Here is a 19503-nt window from a genome sequence, read left to right on the forward strand (position 1 = left end):
TAACAAAAGTCAATGTTAATAATAGTCCACTCTTTCAATTTACTTAAAACATAATTTATTTGAAAAAAATTCCCTATTGATGACACTGTTGTTGTTCTAAAAAATTATGAACAGTATTATGATAAGCATCCTTGTACACCTATTTTCTCAGGATAAATTCCTGGTCAAAATAAGCATGTATATCTTATATTCTGATAATATTGCTAACTCCTGAAAGAATATACCAATTTATATTTACCAAACAAAACTGTATGATATTGATAATGTATGAGTAAGGAATCTATATGGCAGTGAGTAATCATGGTTGCCAAACATGCAATGTCAGAGGCTGAGCAGGGTGAGGAGGGCATCCTATAGGGGAGAAAGCCCAGGACTAGGGGTAGGAACCCAGGATATATATGCAGGACAGTGGCCCAATGTGAAGTGTCAAAGCCTGAGCGGTATGAGGAGGGCATCCATGCAGTGGCAACTGGAGAGCAGTTAGGCTGGCATCAGATGTCAGAAATTGTTTACGGTAAGGAGGGCATCAATGCTGAAGGAAAAAGAGGGCTGTCACCGAATTCAAAGCCTGAAAAGGGTGCGGGTGTCCGTGTGAGAAGGATGAGGGTAGTAGCTTGTCACAGCAGCAATGAAGGCATTCAGATAGGAGAGTGACCTGGTATAAGACGCAGAATGACAAGGGCCCAAGCAGGGTAAGGAAGGTGTGAGGGTGTGGGGCAATGGCAGCAATGGGGGACTGATCAAATATATTGAAGATAATGGGAGTCAGGTTTCTCACTGTTATATAAGGAAGTTATAAATATGAAAAGGGAGAAAACTAGAATGAACCCTGTGGAATTGGATTGGAAGTAAAGATACTGATATGAATTCAGTTTTTCAATATGTATACAGAAAAATATTTAAATGTAAACATACGTATGTGTGTATAAACATATGCACACATATTACCTAGCTCTCTTTTTGGGAGTAGTGACATACCAATAGCAATAAACACATCTAACACCCAGATCTTGATTTCTAAATGTCACTCTCCACTAAAAGAACTAAGTCTCCTGGCAGAAGTAGCCGATTCCAGGGCTGGGGCAGGGAAAGCACAGAAGAGTCTGGAACATTTTTTTGTGCCAGAAAAATAAGGAAATGCTCAAGCATGATGGGGTCATGTTAAAGGGACACAGAAGCTAGCTTAATGGCCAAATCTGGGATATTTTGAGCAGCAAAATACAGTAATGGATTATAACTCAATGAATAAAATAGGTATCCACAAATTCATACTAATAAAAAAATGAATAAACTGCAAGTTTAATGAGGAAGCATCTTCCCACAAAACAACAGAGAAAAAGAGTAACTTTAGAGAAGTTTAGCACACACGTTCTTAATCAAGTTATCAAGGTTAACATCACCAGTAATGGGACAAATCAAACTTGTGTACAACCTGATAAAATACAAGAGAACAGAATATCACTTCTGTGATATTCCTGCCAAAGATGTATAATCTGAATCTAATTAATGAGGAAAAAAACAAACCTAACTTCTACAAAATAACTGGTCCAGGATTCTTCAAAGGTAGTAATGTCACAAATGTCAAAGAAAAGACTGAACAGTTGTTTGGACTGAAGGAGACATGACAACTAACTGTAACACGTGATTCTAGACTTGATCTTAATGCTAAAAAGGACATTATTAGAACAACTGGAGAAACTTGAATGGGGTCTGAGTATTAGATGGTAGCAATATATCCATGTTATTTCCTGATTTTGATGGTTGCATTTTAGTTATGTAGATTGTTTGTAGGAAATATGTAAACACTAAAATATGGGTGGGGGGAGGCATTCTGTTAGAAACTACAGTACTTTCAAATGTTGGCTGGGGGGTAGTTTTTGATACTGTCCTTGCAAATTTTCTTTAAGTTTGTTTCAAAATAAAGTGATGAGACTGTCAACTTCTTTTGACTTTCTACCACGTTAACCTTTAAAAAATTGCTTTGCCAATCGGATAGGCCAAAAAAAAGAAAAAGGAATCCCATTTAAAAAAGTTTTCATAGCACGAATTCCCTTCTATATAACTGATTTATCATTATCTATTGTTTATCTTCTTTCTCTCTCCACTAGTAAAGGTAGTAGTGATCTCTGTTTATTCACTGATGTATCCCAAGTGCCTAGGAAGACAATAGAAATCTAAAGGGATGAAAGGCATTATTTAGCTCTCAATAAATGACAGAGATGATCATCAATCTTATTCTCCTATGGGAATGTAAACTGCACGAGTGCAGGGGATTTTGTGCTTTTATGCACTGGGATACTTCCAGAAGCTAGAGCAATTCCTGGCATACAGAAGACTTCAATAAATATCTGTTGAACGAACATTCTTCTCGTGTGCCAGGCACAATACCTGTTTTAAACCGCCAACATCAGCCCTAAGGTATGTGGTATTGTATTATCATTTGGGAGCTACAAACTGCCTCGGGCCGCCCATTCGGGATCCCCCGTTGCTCACCTTGGCCTCGGGCTGCTGCCTCTCCTCAAGATCCCAACGGTCTCTCATCACCTCTGACGCCCCGACCAGCTTATTCGGGAGCCGCCTCCTCTTCCTGCCCTTCTTGGGGGTCCTCCCGGTCCTTTCCTTCTCTGGCTCCATGAACCTGTGGAGAAAGATCGGTTAGAGATGAGAAAACTACGACGCGCAGATGGCCCGGGCCGTCTCCTGAGTGGGGAGCACAAGGGTTTCGACAGCCTACAACCCTCCTCAGATCCTCTCCTTAATTCAGTTTACGAAGCGCTCCCCGTCCCCCTCGGAAAGGGAGGGTGCCAACGGTCTTCCCCGTTAACGCGGCAAAGAAAACCACGCCGCACCAACCCAAACGGTTTTACAGTTGACGCCGGAGGCCGGATTCGATACGCTTCCCCAACCGCAAACGCGCCTCCGCCTGTTGGAAAAGAGGGAAGGGGGAGCGCTGTCTAGCTGCTTCCCTGCCAAAACCACTCCCCACGCCCCAGATTCCCCGAAGACGCCGAAGAGAAGCAGGGCGGAGAACACCAACAAACGCCGCCGCGCCTCCGGCGGAGCCGACGGTGTAACGCCCTCCGCAGCGGCGCGCAGCTTTTGAATGGACCGGAAGAGGAAGTACAGCGACTTCCGGCAGTTGGGCTGTGAAGAGAAAGGAGCGTCGGGAATGGCAACCAAAAGGCTTGCACGGTACGCTAGGGGCTCCGGGCGGCGGGGGGGGGGGGGGGGGGGGGGGGTCGGTCCTGGTCCGGCGCTGGCGTCCGCAGTGTCAGCCTCCGTTCTCTGCAGCTCGGGCGTGCCAACCTGTACTGGCCAGCCTAGCCTGAAAGGTCTCTGCCTGGACCTCAGTCTCGAGCCTCTGGCAGCCCTCTGCGCGAGCGTGGAAGGACCAAGGCTCTCGACTCTGTGCCCTTGAGCCACAGTCTGCCTATACCAGGCCTCGGGAAACTATTAAGAACGACCCTGGAGGGCCGTTCGGAGGTCGCAGGGAGCCCCGGCCGCACTCAACAAGCCGTTCACTCCACGACTTACTCGTGATCCCTTTAATTCACAATGTGAATCATTGTGGCCTTTTTCCTGATTCTTGGACACGCTATTCACGTTTGTGATTAATAGAAGCAGTGTAATGCATTAGTGAATAGCATGGGTTTCACAGTTGGATGATCCTTGGTTCACAGACTAAATACGTGTTTTCTGGCAAATTGCTGAGTTCGTTTTCTCATCCATTAAATATAGGTAGCAAAAGTGACTACTTTGTACAGTTGTTGAGGATGAAAGGAGATCACCATCTTAGTTCAGTGCCTACTATGTAGTGAGCAGTCAGTAGGTGTTACCCATTATTCTCAACTCCCCATCACAGGTCAAACAAAAAACTAGAACAGGAGGTGTCTACCTAGTTAAACTCTACTTAGCACAGTTTTGTCTCAGTTTTACCTCAGTAAGCATGTAAGCTGTTAGGGTAGGGGTTCCCTGGAGAAAGAGAACCAGGCATGGCTTTCTTAACATAAGAGAAGCCATTTTTGGCCGAAGCCATTTTGTAATCTAAGCCTGGACACAATGCTTGTCCTTGAAGAGGTCTCAGTAAGTAATGATCTTAAAGGAACAAAAGAATGCAGAAACGAACGACTGTTAGGCAAGAGAAGCAACAGTGGCAAAGATAATGTATTAGTTGTAAAGACCAATGGTTCTGGGAATTCCCTGGTGGTCCAGCGGTTAGGGCTTCACGCTTCCACTGCAGCCGGCACGAGTTCGATCCCTTGTTGAGTAACTAAGATCCTGCAAGACACGTGGTGCGACCAAAAAAAAAAAAAAGACTCCTAGTTCTGTTTCAGTGGTAAAGATGAGCCTGAGGTGCTCAACCACCAGATCAGCTGGAACCCAAGGGATGATAATGTTGACCTTTTTTGACCCTCTTATATCAGCTAAAGCTTGGAATCTTTCATGAATATGCATGTACCCTTAGCTGAAAACTTCCCCAATTTTGCAGTTGGGAGAAACACTGCTTTGGAAAGGATCCCCGCTGTTCTACTTACTTGCTGCAAGTAATAAATCCTTCCCTCTCCTGCTCTTTTTTTTAATTAATTAATTTTATTTTATTATTTATTTTTGGCTGCGTTGGGTCTTCGTTGCTGCACGAGGGCTTTCTCTAGTTTCAGAGAGTGATTGCTACTCTTCATTGCGGTGCGCGGGCTTCTCATTGCTGTGGCTTGCCTTGGTTGCGGAGCACAGGCTTTAGGCGTGTGGGCTTCAGTAGTTATGGCACGCGGGCCCAGTAGTTGCGGCTCACCGGCTCTAGAGCACAGGCTCAGTAGTTGTGGCGCATGGGCTTAGTTGCTCCGCGGCATGTGGGATCTTCCCGGAGCAGGGTTCGAACCTGTGTCCCCTGCGCTGGCAGGCGGATTCTTAACCACTGAGCCACCAGGGAAGACCCCCTTCTCCCACTCTTTGCCTTGGTTGTGTCTTTTGGCTTGACAGCCACCAAGAGGGGAGCACAGTTTTCAGGTAACAAGCTCTTCCCTTTCTGTGGACTCAGCATGTTGCCCTTAAAGATCCTTTATCATATATTACCTTTCAGTAGTTTGCTATGGATATCTAGTTTCTTTACCCAGATATTTTAAGCTCCTAGAAGACTGGACCTGCCCTGTCTCCTCTCAGCTGTGCTGTACACATAGCAAGGGCTTGAAAAATGCAAAAGAAAAAATAACTTAGCTTTTCAATGCATCTTTAAAATCACTTGAGTTCCTCAGTATTACTGTAAAATAAGGGGAGCACAAAGAATTGGTCTAAGTTTGCAAATATGCACTTTGAGGCCCATGCAGGTAGAATGACTACTAAAGTCAAGAGTGCAAAGAACCAGTCTAGTTCAATTTCCTCTCAATCACAATACCTCAAACCATTAATAATGAGGGTTATACCATCAGTTAGCTTATATAGGCAGGAGTATGAATGAATTTGTTGAGCATACCTGGATTATTTTACATTTTTAGGCAGCTTGGATTAATTAGAAGAAAGTCAATTGCACCGCCAAATGGAAATCTAGGAAGAAGCAAATCTAGTAAGTAGTGTGCTTCATTTCTTTATTTTCTGTAGCCTTGCATTTTTAACACTGGTAAAAGATAAGGACACTCTGATCTTTTGCAGAGCAGTTGTTTGACTACTTAATTGTCATTGATTTTGAGTCGACTTGTTGGAATGATGGGAAACGCCACCGTAGCCAGGAAATAAGTAAGTCTGAACTTGACTGCAAATGGCCAAAGGTAACACTAGATAAGTTACTTTAAAGTTTATAGATATAAAACAGTTAACAGTTAAAGAAAACAAAATGATCTATGAATTGGTAATTTACTATAAAATCTGACTTGACAAAAAAACCCAAAAACCTAATACCTAATTGTGTCATCATATAAAATAATTGTTTTAGGATTATATACAAAATCTCAATTGCATAGAAGCTGAAAAGAACATAATGCCTTTGCAAAAAGAAGTATGTTTCAATTTTCATATGGTCTTCATATTTAATTATGGAAATATATTCAAGAGTTTTAAGTAGATATACCTGTAACTTGAATAGTTTGACTTATTCTTTGGCATAACTTTTTTTTTTTTTCTTCTTTGGCATAACTTTAACCATTACATTACACTGCTTTGGTCATTTTAATATGCTTTTACTAAAACAATGATTGTTTAATAATGAATGCTATATGATGGTAATATATATTTAATTTAGAGTGATTGCAGCATTAATTTATCAATTGTATATTCAAGTGTCAATTGATGATTCTTTCATGTAGTTGAATTTCCAGCTATATTGCTAAACACATCAACTGGAGAGATTGAATCTGAGTTCCATGCTTATGTTCATCCTCAGGAACATCCAATTCTTTCTGAATTTTGCATGGAACTAACAGGCATAAAGCAGGTATGCCCTTCTCTTTTCCTCATTTCTCTTCTCCTCCTCCCACCCCAACAAAAAAAAAGCAGGCGAGATGCATATATTAAAATTCAGAAATCAGTTTCAAAAAGAAAATAAAAGCTATATGCCATTTGGAATTAGATTTATTCACTGTTAGGAGATATAATGTCCCCTCCAGAATCTTGGAATCTTTAAAAATTAGAAAGAATTGGACTTTCCCGTGGTTAAGACGCTGTACTTCAAGGGCACAGGTTCGATCCCTGGTCAGGGAACTAAGATCCCACGTGGTGTGACCAAAAAAAAAAAAAAGAAAGAAAGAAAGAATAGTGTTATAAAGATGTATATCAATTTCCATACTTTATGGAAATTAAGTGACATCAAATTTCTGTTGATCAAGATATATTTATTGTATTTCTGTGTGATTTAGATTGATCAACCGAATTTTTCTTACCTTGCAGAATTCTAACCATTATATTATTTCTCTCCCATGTGTTTTAACATCTTTTCACTAGATGAACTCTTTGCCAGTTAGAATTTCTTCTTCTTTGTTGTATATCCCCCACACACTGCCTACTTATGTGCTCAATAATTATGGAATTCAGTTGTTGAATTCAGATTTTATGACTCTATTCAGGCTCAAGTTGATGAAGGAGTCCCTCTGAAGATTTGCTTATCTCAGTTCTGTAAATGGATTCAGAAGATTCAGCAACAGAAGAAAATTACTTTTGCTACTAGGGTTTCAGATATTTCTACTTCTGAAGTAAAATTATGTGCATTTGTTACTTGGTCAGGTAAAAAAAAAAAAAAGTTGTATCAATCATAAATGAGTAGTGTTGCCACCGTATAATTCTTTATCTCTGGTAGGAATTATACTTGTTAGCTTCCTGGGCCACGAAAAGAAATCTAAGTGTCTAGCAGATGTTAACCAAGAAAAGTAAATTTATTCATATTTTAAATTTTTTAAATGCCTTAAAAATTTAAGCCCTAACTTTAAAGAATCTTTCTAGACTGCTCCTCTCTGTTCTCCTGAATCCAGGCAAAGACTGGTGAAAACTCTTAGCATGCTATTTTCTATAACTTTGAAAAAAAAGAGTCCTTATTCAACTCACAACCTTTGCTTTTATACTTTCACACTTCTAATGTAGACATCAAGGAAAAAATGGGCCATTTAAAGTAGACCTTTTCTATGCCCATGTTAGAGCATTCCCGTTAATAGTCATTGATAGCAGTGCTGTGCCATTGATAGCATAGCACTGATAGTCTTGGGTCTGTATGATCAGGCCACTCAAGATGGCTGTTCTCTTGTTCTCTGTACATCCCCTGATTGACCAGTCCCTGCTTTACTTAACACCCTACTCATATGACTGACCTCCCCTCTTAATACATACTTGCCCCTGGCCCCAGCTAGTGATTGTTCTAATCTTTAGATCAGAATATCTCCACCATGATAGCTTATCAAAGGGGCATAAGGGCTTGCTCCTCAGCTGGTTTCCCTGGGAACTCATGAGCCAACCTGATGTCAATTCCCCCGGTAACACTTAGCAGAAGACTGCTGCCATCTGCTTCGCGTGGTGGAGTTTCGCTCCAAGACCTTGCTTCAGACATGTATGATCCCCCTGTTCATTAAATCCTTGATGTCTGTGTCACCAATTCAGGCTCTTCATTCTGTCTTGAGGTTGGGCAAGTACAGGGCTTGCAGGCCTGTGGGGTATAGCCCAAAAGGGTCCCTGTAAGATGTTTGGTTTCTCCATTACATTAATATTTTCTAGAATGTTGAAAGCAGATAATCTTTTCCATCTAGACCTTGTAATGTGACACCTTACTCTTCTTCTGAAGTATCTGTGTTTTAGTGTGTTTTTAAGAAATCATTTTGAAACTTAATTACCAACCTAATTTCTTAATAGTAAGTTTTGAATAATTGTTAGATATTACCAGGGCAATTAAATCTTACTCTTCTTTTATATATTATATAGTATGTTATATATACCATATGTAGTATATATTATATTTAAAATATAGTATACTATTATAATATATGCTTTCATATATTATTCTAAGTCCTGCTATTCTGTTTTATGTCATCTTTCACCATTTTATTTGTAAATGATAGCATAAGTAAAAACTGCTGGCATCATTGACTTTGTTCTATTTTAATATACTTAATGCAGACTGGGACTTGGGAGTTTGCCTGGAGTATGAGTGTAAAAGAAAACAGTTGTTAAAACCTGTGTTCCTTAATTCTTGGATTGATCTCAGAGTAACTTACAAGGTAAGGGTCAAAGATGGGGGCATGTTCACTTTCTTTCTATTAAAAAATGATTAAACTTTATCCCACGCATGGGTATGAGTTTCTACAAACAAAATATTTTGTTTTGAAACATTCACATAAATACTTTTCTTAAAGTATATAGAACAACACAAAAATAAGCACATTCCAAATCTAATAGAATAAAAATTATGAGAAGTAAATGGTTAATACCTAGCCCCTAAGGGACCTCCCTGGTGGTCCAGTGGTTAAGACTCCACACTCCCAATGCAGAGGGCCCAGGTTCGATCCCTGGTCAGGGAGCTAGATCCCACACGCCACAACTAAAGATCTCACGTGCTGCAACAAAGATCCCACAACTAAGACCCTGTGCAGCCAAATAAATATTAAAAAAAACTGTTTTAAAAAAATACATAGCCTTTCAAATAGTAATCATTTTTTAAGACATATTGTCTTTTATTTGACTAGATTTTCTACAGAAGAAAACCAAAAGGACTAAGTGGTGCCCTGCAGGAAGTGGGAATAGAATTCTTGGGACGAGAACATTTTGGTTAGTATAATTTAAATTTTTATTATGTAAGTCATTCTATTTTTATACAGTCTTTCATTTGAACCTCATTTTTTGATGATATCATTAACAAGGAATATGCTTCAGCCTGAAAAAAGCCCTAATCTATACAATTCAAATTGTTTCCAAGATTTTCAAATTACCACTTTCATAAAATATTGTAAGATAAAGACTGTCATGTAGTGGCTTTCTACTTGCTAAAAAGAATGAAAAGAATTAGCCAAATCAAATGGAGATTATAAACAAATGCCCAAATAATACAGTGGACTAGGGAAAGAACTGAGCAAGACTATTAGATTACTCATAAAACATGGTCCCTACAGAATGTTGGTCATATATTATTTTTTAATTTTAATTTTATTGGAATATAGTTGATTTACAATGTTGTGTTAGTTTCAGGTGTACAACAAAGTGATTCATATATACATATACATATATTCATTCTTTTTTAGATACTTTTCTCATATAGGTTATCACAGAATATTGAGTAGAGTTCCCTGTGCTATACAGTGGGTCTTTGTTGGTTATCTATCTTATATATAGTAGTGTGTGTATGTTCATCCCAAGCTCCTGATTTATACCTCCCCCCAACGTTTCCCCTTTGGTAACCATAAGGTTTTTTCGGTATCTGTAAGACTGTTTCTATTTTGTAAATAAGTTCATTTGTATCTTTTTTTAAAAATTAGATTCCACATATGACCAGTATCATATGATACTTTGTATTTTTCTGTCTGACATACTGCACTTAGTATGATAATCTCTAGGTCCATCCATGTTGTTTCAAATGGCATTATTTCATTCTTTTTTATGACTGAGTAATGTTCCACTGTATATATGTACCACGTCTTCTTTATGTATTCCTATGTTCATGGACATTTAGGTTGCTTCCATGTCTTGGTTACTGTAAACAGTGCTGCACTGAACATTGGGGTGCATGTATCTTTTCAGATTATGGTTTTCTCTGGATATATGCCCAGGAGTGGGATTGCTGGATCATATGGTAGTTCTATTTTTAGTTTTTTAAGGAACCTCCATACTGTTTTCCACAGTGGCTGCACCAATTTACATTCCCACCAACAGTGTAGGAGGTTTCCCTTCTCTCCACACCCTCTCCAGCATTTATTGTTTGTGGATTTTTTGATGATAGCCATTCTAACTGGTGTGAGGTGATATCTCATCGTAGTTTTTTTTTTTTTTTTGCGGTATGTGGGCCTCTCACTGTTGCGGCCTCTCCCGTTGCGTAGCACAGGCTCTGGACGCGCAGGCCCAGTGGCCATGGCTCACGGGCCCAGCCGCTGCGTGGCATGCGGGATCCTCCCGGACCAGGGCATGAACCCTTGTCCCCCGCATCGGCAGGCAGACTCTCAACCACTGCACCACCAGGGAAGCCCTCATCGTAGTTTTGACTTGGCATTTCTCTAATAATTAATGATGTTGAACATCTTTTCATGTGCCTTTTAGCCATCTGTATGTTTTCTTTGGGGAAATGTCTGTTTAGGTCTTCTGCCCCTTTTTTGATTGGGTTGTTTGTTTTGCTGATATTAAGCCACATGAGCTGTCTGTAAATTTTGGAGACTAATCCCTTCTCAGCCACATTGTTGGCAAATATTTTCTCCTAATCTGTGGGTTGTCTTTTCGTTTTGTTTATGGTTTCCTTTGCTGTGAAAAAGCTTTTGAGTTTAATTAGGTCCCATTTGTTTATTTTTGTTTTTATTTCCATCATTCTGGGAGACAGATCAAAAAAGATATTGCTGCGATTTATGTCAAAGAGTGTTGTGCCTGTGTTTTCCTCTAACAGTTTGATAGTGTCAGTCTCACATTTAGGTCTTTAATCTATTTTGAGTTTATTTTTGTGTATGGTGTTAAAGAATGATACTAGAGACAGATGAAAACAAAAGCACAACGATCCAAAACCTACAGAATGCAGCAAAAGCAGTTCTAAGAGGGAAGTTTATAGCAATACAATCTTACCTCAGGAACCTAAAGCAACTAGAGAAAGAAGAACAAACAAAACCTAAACTTAGTAGAAGGAAAGAATTCGTAAAGATCAGAGCAGAAATAAGTGAAATAGAGATGAAGAAAACAATAGCAAAGATCAGTGAAACTAAAAGCTAGTTCTCTGAGAAGATAGACAAAATTGATAAACGTTTAGCCAGATTCATCAAGAAAAGAAGGGAGAGGACTCAAATCAATAAAATTAGAAATGAAAAAGGAGAACTTAACAACTGACACCACAGAAATACAAAGAATCATAAGAGACTAGCAACTGTATGCTGATAAAATGGACAACCTGTAAGAAATGGCCAAATTCTTAGGAAGGTACAACTTCTCAAGACTGAACCAGGAAGAAATAGAAGATATGAACAGACCAATCACAAGTAATGAAATTGAAACGGTGATTAAAAAAGTTCCAACAAACAAAAGTCCAGGACTAGATGGCTTCACAGGTAAATTCTATCAAACATTTAGAGAAGGGCTTCCCTGGTGGCGCAGTGGTTGAGAGTCCGCCTGCCGATGCAGGAGACACGGGTTCGTGCCCCGGTCCGGGAGGATCCCACATGCCGCAGAGCGGCTGGGCCCTTGAGCCATGGCCGCTGAGCCTGCGCGTCCGGAGCCTGTGCTCTGCAACGGGAGAAGCCACAGCAGTGAGGGGCCCGCGTACCGCAAAAAAAAAAAAAAACCATTTAGAGAAGAGCTAACACCTATCCTTCTGAAACTGTTCCAAAAAATTGCAGAGGAAGGAAAACTCCCAAACTCATTCTGTGAGGCCACCATCACCCTGATACCAAAACCAGACAAAGATACCACAAAAAAAGAAAATTACAGGCCAGTACCAGTGGTGAATACCTGCTCGTGGGTCTCCTATGGGTGACTGCTCTTCACACACTCCCGAGACAGTGGGGGCAGGGCTTGGTGCCTGCTCTCGGATCTTGTATGGGCAGGTGGTCTCCACGCATTCCCGGGACAGCAGGGGCAGGTTTGGTGGCTTCTTGTGGATTTCCTAGGGGTGAGGGCTATCCGCGCGCTCCTGGGACAAAAGGGGCTGGGCCTGGCATCTGCTTGTAGGTCTCCTATGGGCAACCGCTCTCCGTGCACTCCCAGGACAGCGTGTGCAGGACTCGGTCATATATTTTCGAACTGTCTAACAAAATTTCACCTCCTCCCCTGTAAATGTGGGAAATCTTTCATTGGTAAGGCTGCCAGTAGCCTTACCAATGAAATTAGTAGATGATCAGAAAACCAACAGTATGTTCCAATTTCTGCTTAAGTGGTGGTATTTTTTTGCTATATTTCTTTACACTGGTACCACTAAATTCAGTGTTTGATATCTCTTTTCTCAGGGTTGGATGATTCTAGGAATACTGCCCTTCTTGCTTGGAAAATGATCAGGGATGGTTGCTTAATGAAAATTACAAGGTCCTTGAACAAGGTTAGTAGTGTCTTACCTCTTTATTCTGTTATTTCAAACTCCAGAAGTAATCATGGGCAAGTTGAAATGTAGATGTCATGTATGCTATCATTTATAAATCAATCAATGATGACATTTTTCTTTTTTGTCATACAATGCGTACTAAAGAAATTATGAATGCAGAATGTCTAAAGCTGTTGGATTTGTCTGTGAAATCATAGGTTCCCACTAAGAGGAATCCTAACATTTTCACCAGAAATTTGAATATGGATCAAGTTGAAGAAATATCAGCCTGCAACAGTAGCATTCATGATCCCAGCATATATGGTACGGAACCTAAAAATACAATAAAATCCTACGAGAAAGTGCAAATGAAGTCAGTTGATGTGAATTTTCCTATAAAGGTACAGCAAGATCATTTACAACTAAAGGACAATGTAAAAGCAGGCTGTCAGAATGTCAAAAGCTGTTTATCTCTTTTTAATACTGAGTCCTGGACCTCTCTGGGGCAGTTACAGTCTTCCAGTTTGAATACACCTATGCAGAAGCAAATAAACCAACATCTTGCATTTAATACCAATTCTGAGTCTTCAACAGTTGGTTCAGAATTGATACTGGTTTCAACTACCATTTCATCTGTTAATAATGTTTCTGATATGGAAATGAGTTCTGCTCTTGACAGTTTACCTATGTTGGCTGATTGGGAGGATGTAGCTTTACTGCCATCATCTCAACCTGAGCAGAATATGTATTGTATGCCTCCTATTAGTGACTCAAACTTAGACACTTCATTTAATTCTGGAGAAAGATTAATGGTTTTAGAAAAATCTGAAATGTTAAGTCAAGAAAATTTTGGAGGCACAGAAGAAACTCCTCAAAAATCTGATACCTCTAAGTCTATTGTGTATAAGAGTCCACATACTACTATTTATAATATAAAAGAAGCCAAAGATCCAGGTTCAGATGCTTTTGACTTTAAGTTACCTGAATGTAAATCAAGTAGCTTCAACAGTGTTAGTGCCAATATGTCTCATCCTTTAGTTTTGGGGAAACTTCCTCTTCATTTAGGTGGTGCTAAGAGGAATCCATCCAGTCCCCTACCTTTCCCACCAGCAAAAAAACAGACCTTCACTATTCATGAAGAAAAGCCTACATCATCTAATGGCTCCCCAGGGGGAAGTTCTTCCAGGAAGGTTCTCCCTTCTATCTTAACTTCTACAGTTAATGTACAAGATCCTTGGAAGGGTGGGAAAATAACACCTCCTTTATGCAAGTGTGGCCGAAGATCTAAGAGACTTGTTGCTTCTAATAATGGACCGAACCATGGAAAAGTCTTCTATTGTTGTCCTATTGGGAAGTACCAAGAAAAGAGAAAATGTTGTGGTTATTTCAAATGGGAACAAACACTTCAAAAGGAGACAGCCAACAGCATAGTTCTGTCTCATTCCCCAGGGGGACACACTTTTAACTCTCCAGAAACAAGCCATATTTGTGACAGAAATGTAGATTTTTCTACTAAAAATTCATTGAGACTCAGACCTTCAATGAGGAATTGACTTTTTTTACATGTAAACTATGTTTTTACCTCAATGTGACTTTTACTACAGTAAAGAGAAAAAGATTTGTATAGGGCTACAAGTTGTGAGGACATAGTGTATCTGAGCTCTGTAAGCTACACTGGGGCTATTCAACACATTCTCACACATATACACACTGAAAATAGAAAAAAGAATTTCACAGGCTTCTAATTTCATTCACCATTTATCTGATTTGTCTTCTGTTCATGTATGAATCCTGATTGCCCCTTGAATTCCCACACATTATGAGTATTCTGATAATGTCTTATACTATTTTATTTATATTTCACATATTAACCCATGCCAAATTTATCATACTTTTTTGAAGAGCCACAAATGAAATACTTGGTAAACTGTATTTATTAGATTAAATGTAATAAGCAGCAATACTAGTATATGATATCCTTGTTTCTTTTTATTGAATTATAATTGCCATGCAATATTATATTGGTTTCAGGTGTACAACATATGATACCCTTCTTTTGCAGTTAGACCTTGAAACAAATTTTAAACTATTTTTAATTATTTGAATAAAAATGTGACCAATAAAAATCACTAGACTGTTTTCAGGTAGATGCTTTTGTACTTTGAGAATTATGATAATCTAACATTTTAAGTTTTTCTAAAAACTTTTATAACTTACTTAGTTTTATTTCAACCCTTGAAAATTGGTTCTGATTTGTATGTCAACATATCAGGAGAATTATTCAACTAAGGTTTGAAATCCAACAGGTCAGAGATTCGGTTCAGAAACGCTTCTGTACTGTATGTTTAAAAGTTCCATGGCAGCTGATGGTATTCTGTTTATATTGCCAAATTATAAGAACATTGACACTAATGCAGAGGAATTTACTGAATATTTTAGTTCAGAATTCAGCCTATGATGTTATAACCACAAGATATTTTAAATCAATTAGTTTATAAGCATACTGTCACATTTTGAAATCACCTTTTCATAATCTTGTGGTTTTACAGAGCCTTATTTTATAGATACCATGATAAGTAATGAATTTAAATTGTTTCCCATTCTTTCTTCCTCAGTTCATTTCTTATCTTCCCACTAATAGTCTTTGGCAGCTCTTGAGTAAATTCTACCTGTAGATATCAAGGGAAGAAAATTAGCCCAGAAGTTTTCATCTTTAGACAATTAGTAAAAGTCAATTATATAAAAGTTCTATTATGAACTCTAGGTGGAAGAATCAGGACACCCATTGGGGTGAGTTTTTGGTAACAACCAAAAAAGGGAGAGGGGTATTGTTGATATTTTTCTTGATATTTAGTACAGTAAGTCCCCTACACACGAACCTTCAATTTGTGAACTTTCAAAGATGCGAACATGCATCTGGTTCCAGCAAGGAACCCGAACCTGTGCCATCAGCATCAGGCGTGAGTGACATTGATGCTCGCCCTCTGCCTCCTATTGCTGACAATCCTTCAACTCTACCATCTCCCACCTCTTCTCCCTCCTCCAGTCAGTAACTCTTTTTGCCTATTCACTCGATGCCAGCCCCTGTATGCCAGCTGTTGTACTGTACTACTGTACTTTTCAAGGTACTGTACTTAAGATTAAAAATGTTTTCTTTATTTTTTGTATTGGTTTTTTATGTATTATTTGTGTGAAAAGTATTATAAACCTATTACAGTACAGTACTATATAGCCGATTGTGTTAGTTGGGTACCTAGGCTAACTTTGTTAGACTTAACGAAAAAACTAGACTTAATGAACATGCTCTCCAAACAGAACTTGTTCGAATATAGGGGACTTACTGTATTTACTATAAGTCAGGTAAGCCAAATGACCCAACAAATTAGTTTAAGGGTTTCATTTTAATCTCAAAGATTCTGATTCTTATCCGTGTCATTAGTTTAGTTTGGAATATTTGGTATAGCATGTTTGAGGAGAATGTTCATTAAAATGGAAAAAATAAACAGCTGAAAATTTCCAGAATACTAAGCAAATATTGTTCATAATCAGAATACCTACCTTCCTGGGATGTTTGTAAGGTGCTGTAGCTCTTTTTACATGCTCCTGATTCTCCTTCTTCAGTTGTTCTTGATCGTTTGACTTCTAATCAGGGTTCAGAACAATAAAAGCCTTTACTACCTAAAATAAATATTTGAACACCAGGAAGATGAGTTGTATATTCTTATGTTTTAGTGCGTCTTTTCTTTCTCTTAACTTGGGAATCTAATCTAAATACCTGATGCAGTGGGCCACAGGGTTTATTAGGGTCTGATCCCAGCTCTATGCCCTTAAGCCAGCCAGTTGACTCCCACACCTAGATTTTGTATCTAATACGAGAGCTTCTGGAACCCCTGCTTTGATTATGATCTATACGTGAACCTCATCTAACTACATCTTAAACTCTACTTTCTGACCTGTTTCTGATCATCTCTGCTCTTGACTTCGTGCCTCATCTTTTATCTCCTTCAAAAAAGTTTTCTTTTGGAAACTTGGTAATGCACTAAGCACAGTCTTTTATATAACAACCCAGCCTGATATAGTCTAGCTCATAGGTCACCACCCTCAGTGTGGCCCTAATAAACAGTATTCTCATGGGTTTGCCATATCCTTATTGAAGGGAATAGTTCACTGAGTGAGACCGTCCACTCTTTATTCCATAGACATTTCTGCTGATGCGAGGCTATGAAGATTCCAGCAGTCACTTTGCTATTGCTCTGACCCATTTACCTGGCCTTCAGTGATAAGGGTAAAAGTGGTGATGGTCCTTGCTCTATAATTGGCAGAAGACAGGGAAGAATTCATCACTTCATGCTCACAAATCCTGTTCCCCAAAGTTCACCCTTCCTTGAAATGTTTTAGGAAATCCTGCCCAGAAATTTTGGACCTTTACCGGAGAAGACAGAGGCCGTTCCTCATGTGTAGTCCCCTTCAAGAGTGTATTGGAATTCTAAATGTTCTCTCCTGGGGCACTGCCAGCACTGCGATTTACTGCCTTCCCCAGAGGCAGAACTCTAGGTGAGTCAATTAGTATGCACCACCAAATCCAGAATACCAGCCTAGGGTTTGCCATGGAATGATGCTGCCTTGTGGGCATAGTTCAGGAGAGTCACCTGTAAATTTTATGATTAAATATTCAGCACTTAAGAGGCTTAAATCTTTTTGAATTTACAAATTCATGTATATAGCTTGAAGATAAGTTGGCAACATTACCTATCTACCTTGGTCTGGAAGTAAATAGTTGATCAAAAATGGATTATTTGAGAGACTAAGTCACTCAGGACAACTAGTTAGTGAGAAGTGAAGACTTGCAGTTATAAAATTTTCACATTTTGGTCATTGCTTACAAGTGTGCAGTTTTACAACATTTTATGAGCAAATATTTCTGTCTTTACCAAAACACCTTGAAAATTTCTAAATTACATGTGCCATGGAGCAGTTGTGTGTGTATGCATGTATATAATTTTATCCTATCCATTTTTTGACATTTCGTAGAATTTATTTGTATTTATGCCTGCTCTATTTCTTATCAACATTTTTATGAATAAAATAAATTATCCTTGCTATAAGTGAATTGTTCAAAGGCAAATTATTTTAAGAACTAGTGTCTAAATACTGGTTTGCATATTGATGACTTGTACACCTTGGGTAAAGTCTAATTTATCTTTATAAAAGTCTTTATAAACCATTACAGAAAATGATAAATTATTAAGGAACAATCTAACATGGTTAAGAGCATGAACTCTGAAGTCAGACAACCTGGGTTCAAGTCACACTTTGTGTGTAATCTCAGGCAAGTTAGGACACCTCTCTCTGCCTCAGTTTCCTTCTCTGTAAAAGGAATTTGTGAGGATTAAATAAGTTGACATAGGTATAGGCCTTATAACAACATCTGGAACATATTAAGTCATTAAAAATATTAGGTATTAGTTGTAGTAATTTCTTTTGCACAGAATTTCAGAAAAACTTTGAAGCCCACTTATGGATTTTAGGTTAAAAAAAATCTTGTACTTCTACTACTGAAACTAATACCTAATATTTTTAATGACTTAATATGTTCCAGATGTTGTTATAAGGCCTATACCTATGTCAACTTATTTAATCCTCACAAGCTTTCATTTTAAGAAATTAAAAATCATTTTTAATTCTATTCTCCAGAGAAAACCAGTAAAGTGGTATAAATTATTCCTGTTTTTTCCCAATACATTTATACTTAAAAATGGAACCATGCTATACATTACAGCTTTGAATCCTTCTCTCTCTCTTTTTTAAAAATTTTTTATTGAAGTGTAGTTGATTTACAATGTTGTGTTAGTTTCAGGTGTACAGCAAAGTGATTCATATTTTTTTATATATATATATAGAGAGAGAGAGAGAGACTCATGAAACCCTACTGGTGGAGTTCAGAGAAAAGGGACAAACTTCAATAATCATTGAATCTGTTCCCTACTCTCATTACCCGGAATACTGGAGGCCCTGCCTGGCAAAGGGGGCCTGAAGAGTGGCATGGAACCTTTAAACCCAAACTACCACGTGATCAGCCCAACAGAAGTGAGCTTTGAGGACTCCTGTCTTATTCATAGTTTATTTCCTGAACCCTCTACTTACTGACCGAGCCAGACTACTTCTGGTTACTTAGTTCCTGTCTCAGACCTCGTTCCCACTCCTGATATCTGATGCCAGCCTATCCTCCTCAGCTACACCAAAGTCCATGTTGGTTTCCAGACCTTCTGGGTAAACACGTGAGCCTTCTAGCTGACTTCTGGCGCCCTATCCTGGTGTGAGCCTGGGTTGCCGGCATTCACACCATCTTTGCCCCAGCGCTCCATGGAAAGGATTCAAATTCTTTATAGTATATATTTTCCGTCTCATTCTGTAGCAGTTCTCTCTGATCAGCATATTTCTATCTGACTTGCATATTTAGTAACATAGTGAATGAATCATTTGGATAATTCTGTTTCAATGAACTACTGTTTAGAGGTATGTTAGACTGCCAACAAACTATAAGATAGAGACGAATCAGTTCTCTTACCTCTCCTCTGATGGGGTCTGGACTGCTGACGACAGCTAACTCTGCAAGTGCAGAATGCTCAGTCAGGGCACTTTCTATCTCAAACGGTCCAATTCAGTAACTGGGAAACAAAACATATGGCAGGACTCTGTAAAGGTGAGCAAAAGGTTAACTCCAGAATACCTACAGTCTGTTAACACAAACATATCCACAGATGAAAATTACCCAGAGGATAATATGATATCATCCACTCTTGCAACAAACCAGAAATGTCCATCCTCATCCATATAGCCCC

General features: G+C 38.9%; 3 protein-coding genes across 19 annotated transcripts in view; 1 reads left to right on the top strand and 2 right to left on the bottom strand.

The window, feature by feature from the left end:
* The window catches only part of REXO5 (RNA exonuclease 5), an 80515-nt gene extending 77526 nt beyond the window's left edge, over positions 1-2989 (bottom strand). For 7 of the 9 annotated variants that reach the window (XM_073792227.1, XM_073792226.1, XM_073792225.1 and 4 more), the window contains exon 1: positions 2494-2634. In XM_073792227.1, the coding sequence (XP_073648328.1) occupies positions 2494-2634 (141 nt within the window). Of the gene's footprint in view, positions 1-2493; positions 2639-2849 lie in introns of those variants that run through there. The other 2 variants (XM_073792222.1, XM_073792221.1) reach the window with 2 other exon arrangements.
* An 88-nt stretch (positions 2990-3077) lies between these two features.
* On the top strand, positions 3078-16366 carry ERI2 (ERI1 exoribonuclease family member 2). 9 transcript variants are annotated; one of them, XM_073792229.1, is made up of 10 exons: positions 3078-3192; positions 5490-5557; positions 5644-5727; positions 6294-6421; positions 7050-7206; positions 8584-8684; positions 9150-9231; positions 12591-12679; positions 12880-12985; positions 13700-16366. In XM_073792229.1, exons 1-10 carry the CDS (start codon positions 3104-3106, stop codon positions 14212-14214), a joined length of 1419 nt encoding a protein of 472 aa, XP_073648330.1. In that variant the 5' UTR covers positions 3078-3103; the 3' UTR covers positions 14215-16366. The 9 variants fall into 9 exon arrangements, with proteins under 9 accessions (XP_073648330.1, XP_073648331.1, XP_073648332.1 ...); XM_073792230.1 differs by having other exon boundaries at positions 13727-16366; XM_073792231.1 differs by having other exon boundaries at positions 12880-13062; positions 13727-14010.
* Positions 15247-19503, bottom strand: part of ACSM3 (acyl-CoA synthetase medium chain family member 3) — a 41245-nt gene continuing 36988 nt past the window's right edge. Inside the window, 4 exon segments of the mRNA XM_004321305.4 lie at positions 15247-15330; positions 16220-16339; positions 19230-19329; positions 19434-19503. Of these exon segments, the coding sequence (XP_004321353.3) occupies positions 15247-15330; positions 16220-16339; positions 19230-19329; positions 19434-19503 (374 nt within the window).

Source organism: Tursiops truncatus, chromosome 15 (genome assembly GCF_011762595.2).
Source record: "Tursiops truncatus isolate mTurTru1 chromosome 15, mTurTru1.mat.Y, whole genome shotgun sequence".
Taxonomy (NCBI): Eukaryota; Metazoa; Chordata; class Mammalia; order Artiodactyla; family Delphinidae; genus Tursiops; species Tursiops truncatus.

Bases quoted from the DNA above. Each gene is read 5' to 3' on its own strand.
- ERI2 (XM_004321304.4), top strand. From the start codon at position 3,104: ATGGACCGGAAGAGGAAGTACAGCGACTTCCGGCAGTTGGGCTGTGAA. The intron at 3,193-5,489 runs GTACGCTAGGGG...TTACATTTTTAG, and splicing joins GCAACCAAAAGGCTTGCACG to GCAGCTTGGATTAATTAGAA. The intron at 6,422-7,049 runs GTATGCCCTTCT...GACTCTATTCAG, and splicing joins AACTAACAGGCATAAAGCAG to GCTCAAGTTGATGAAGGAGT.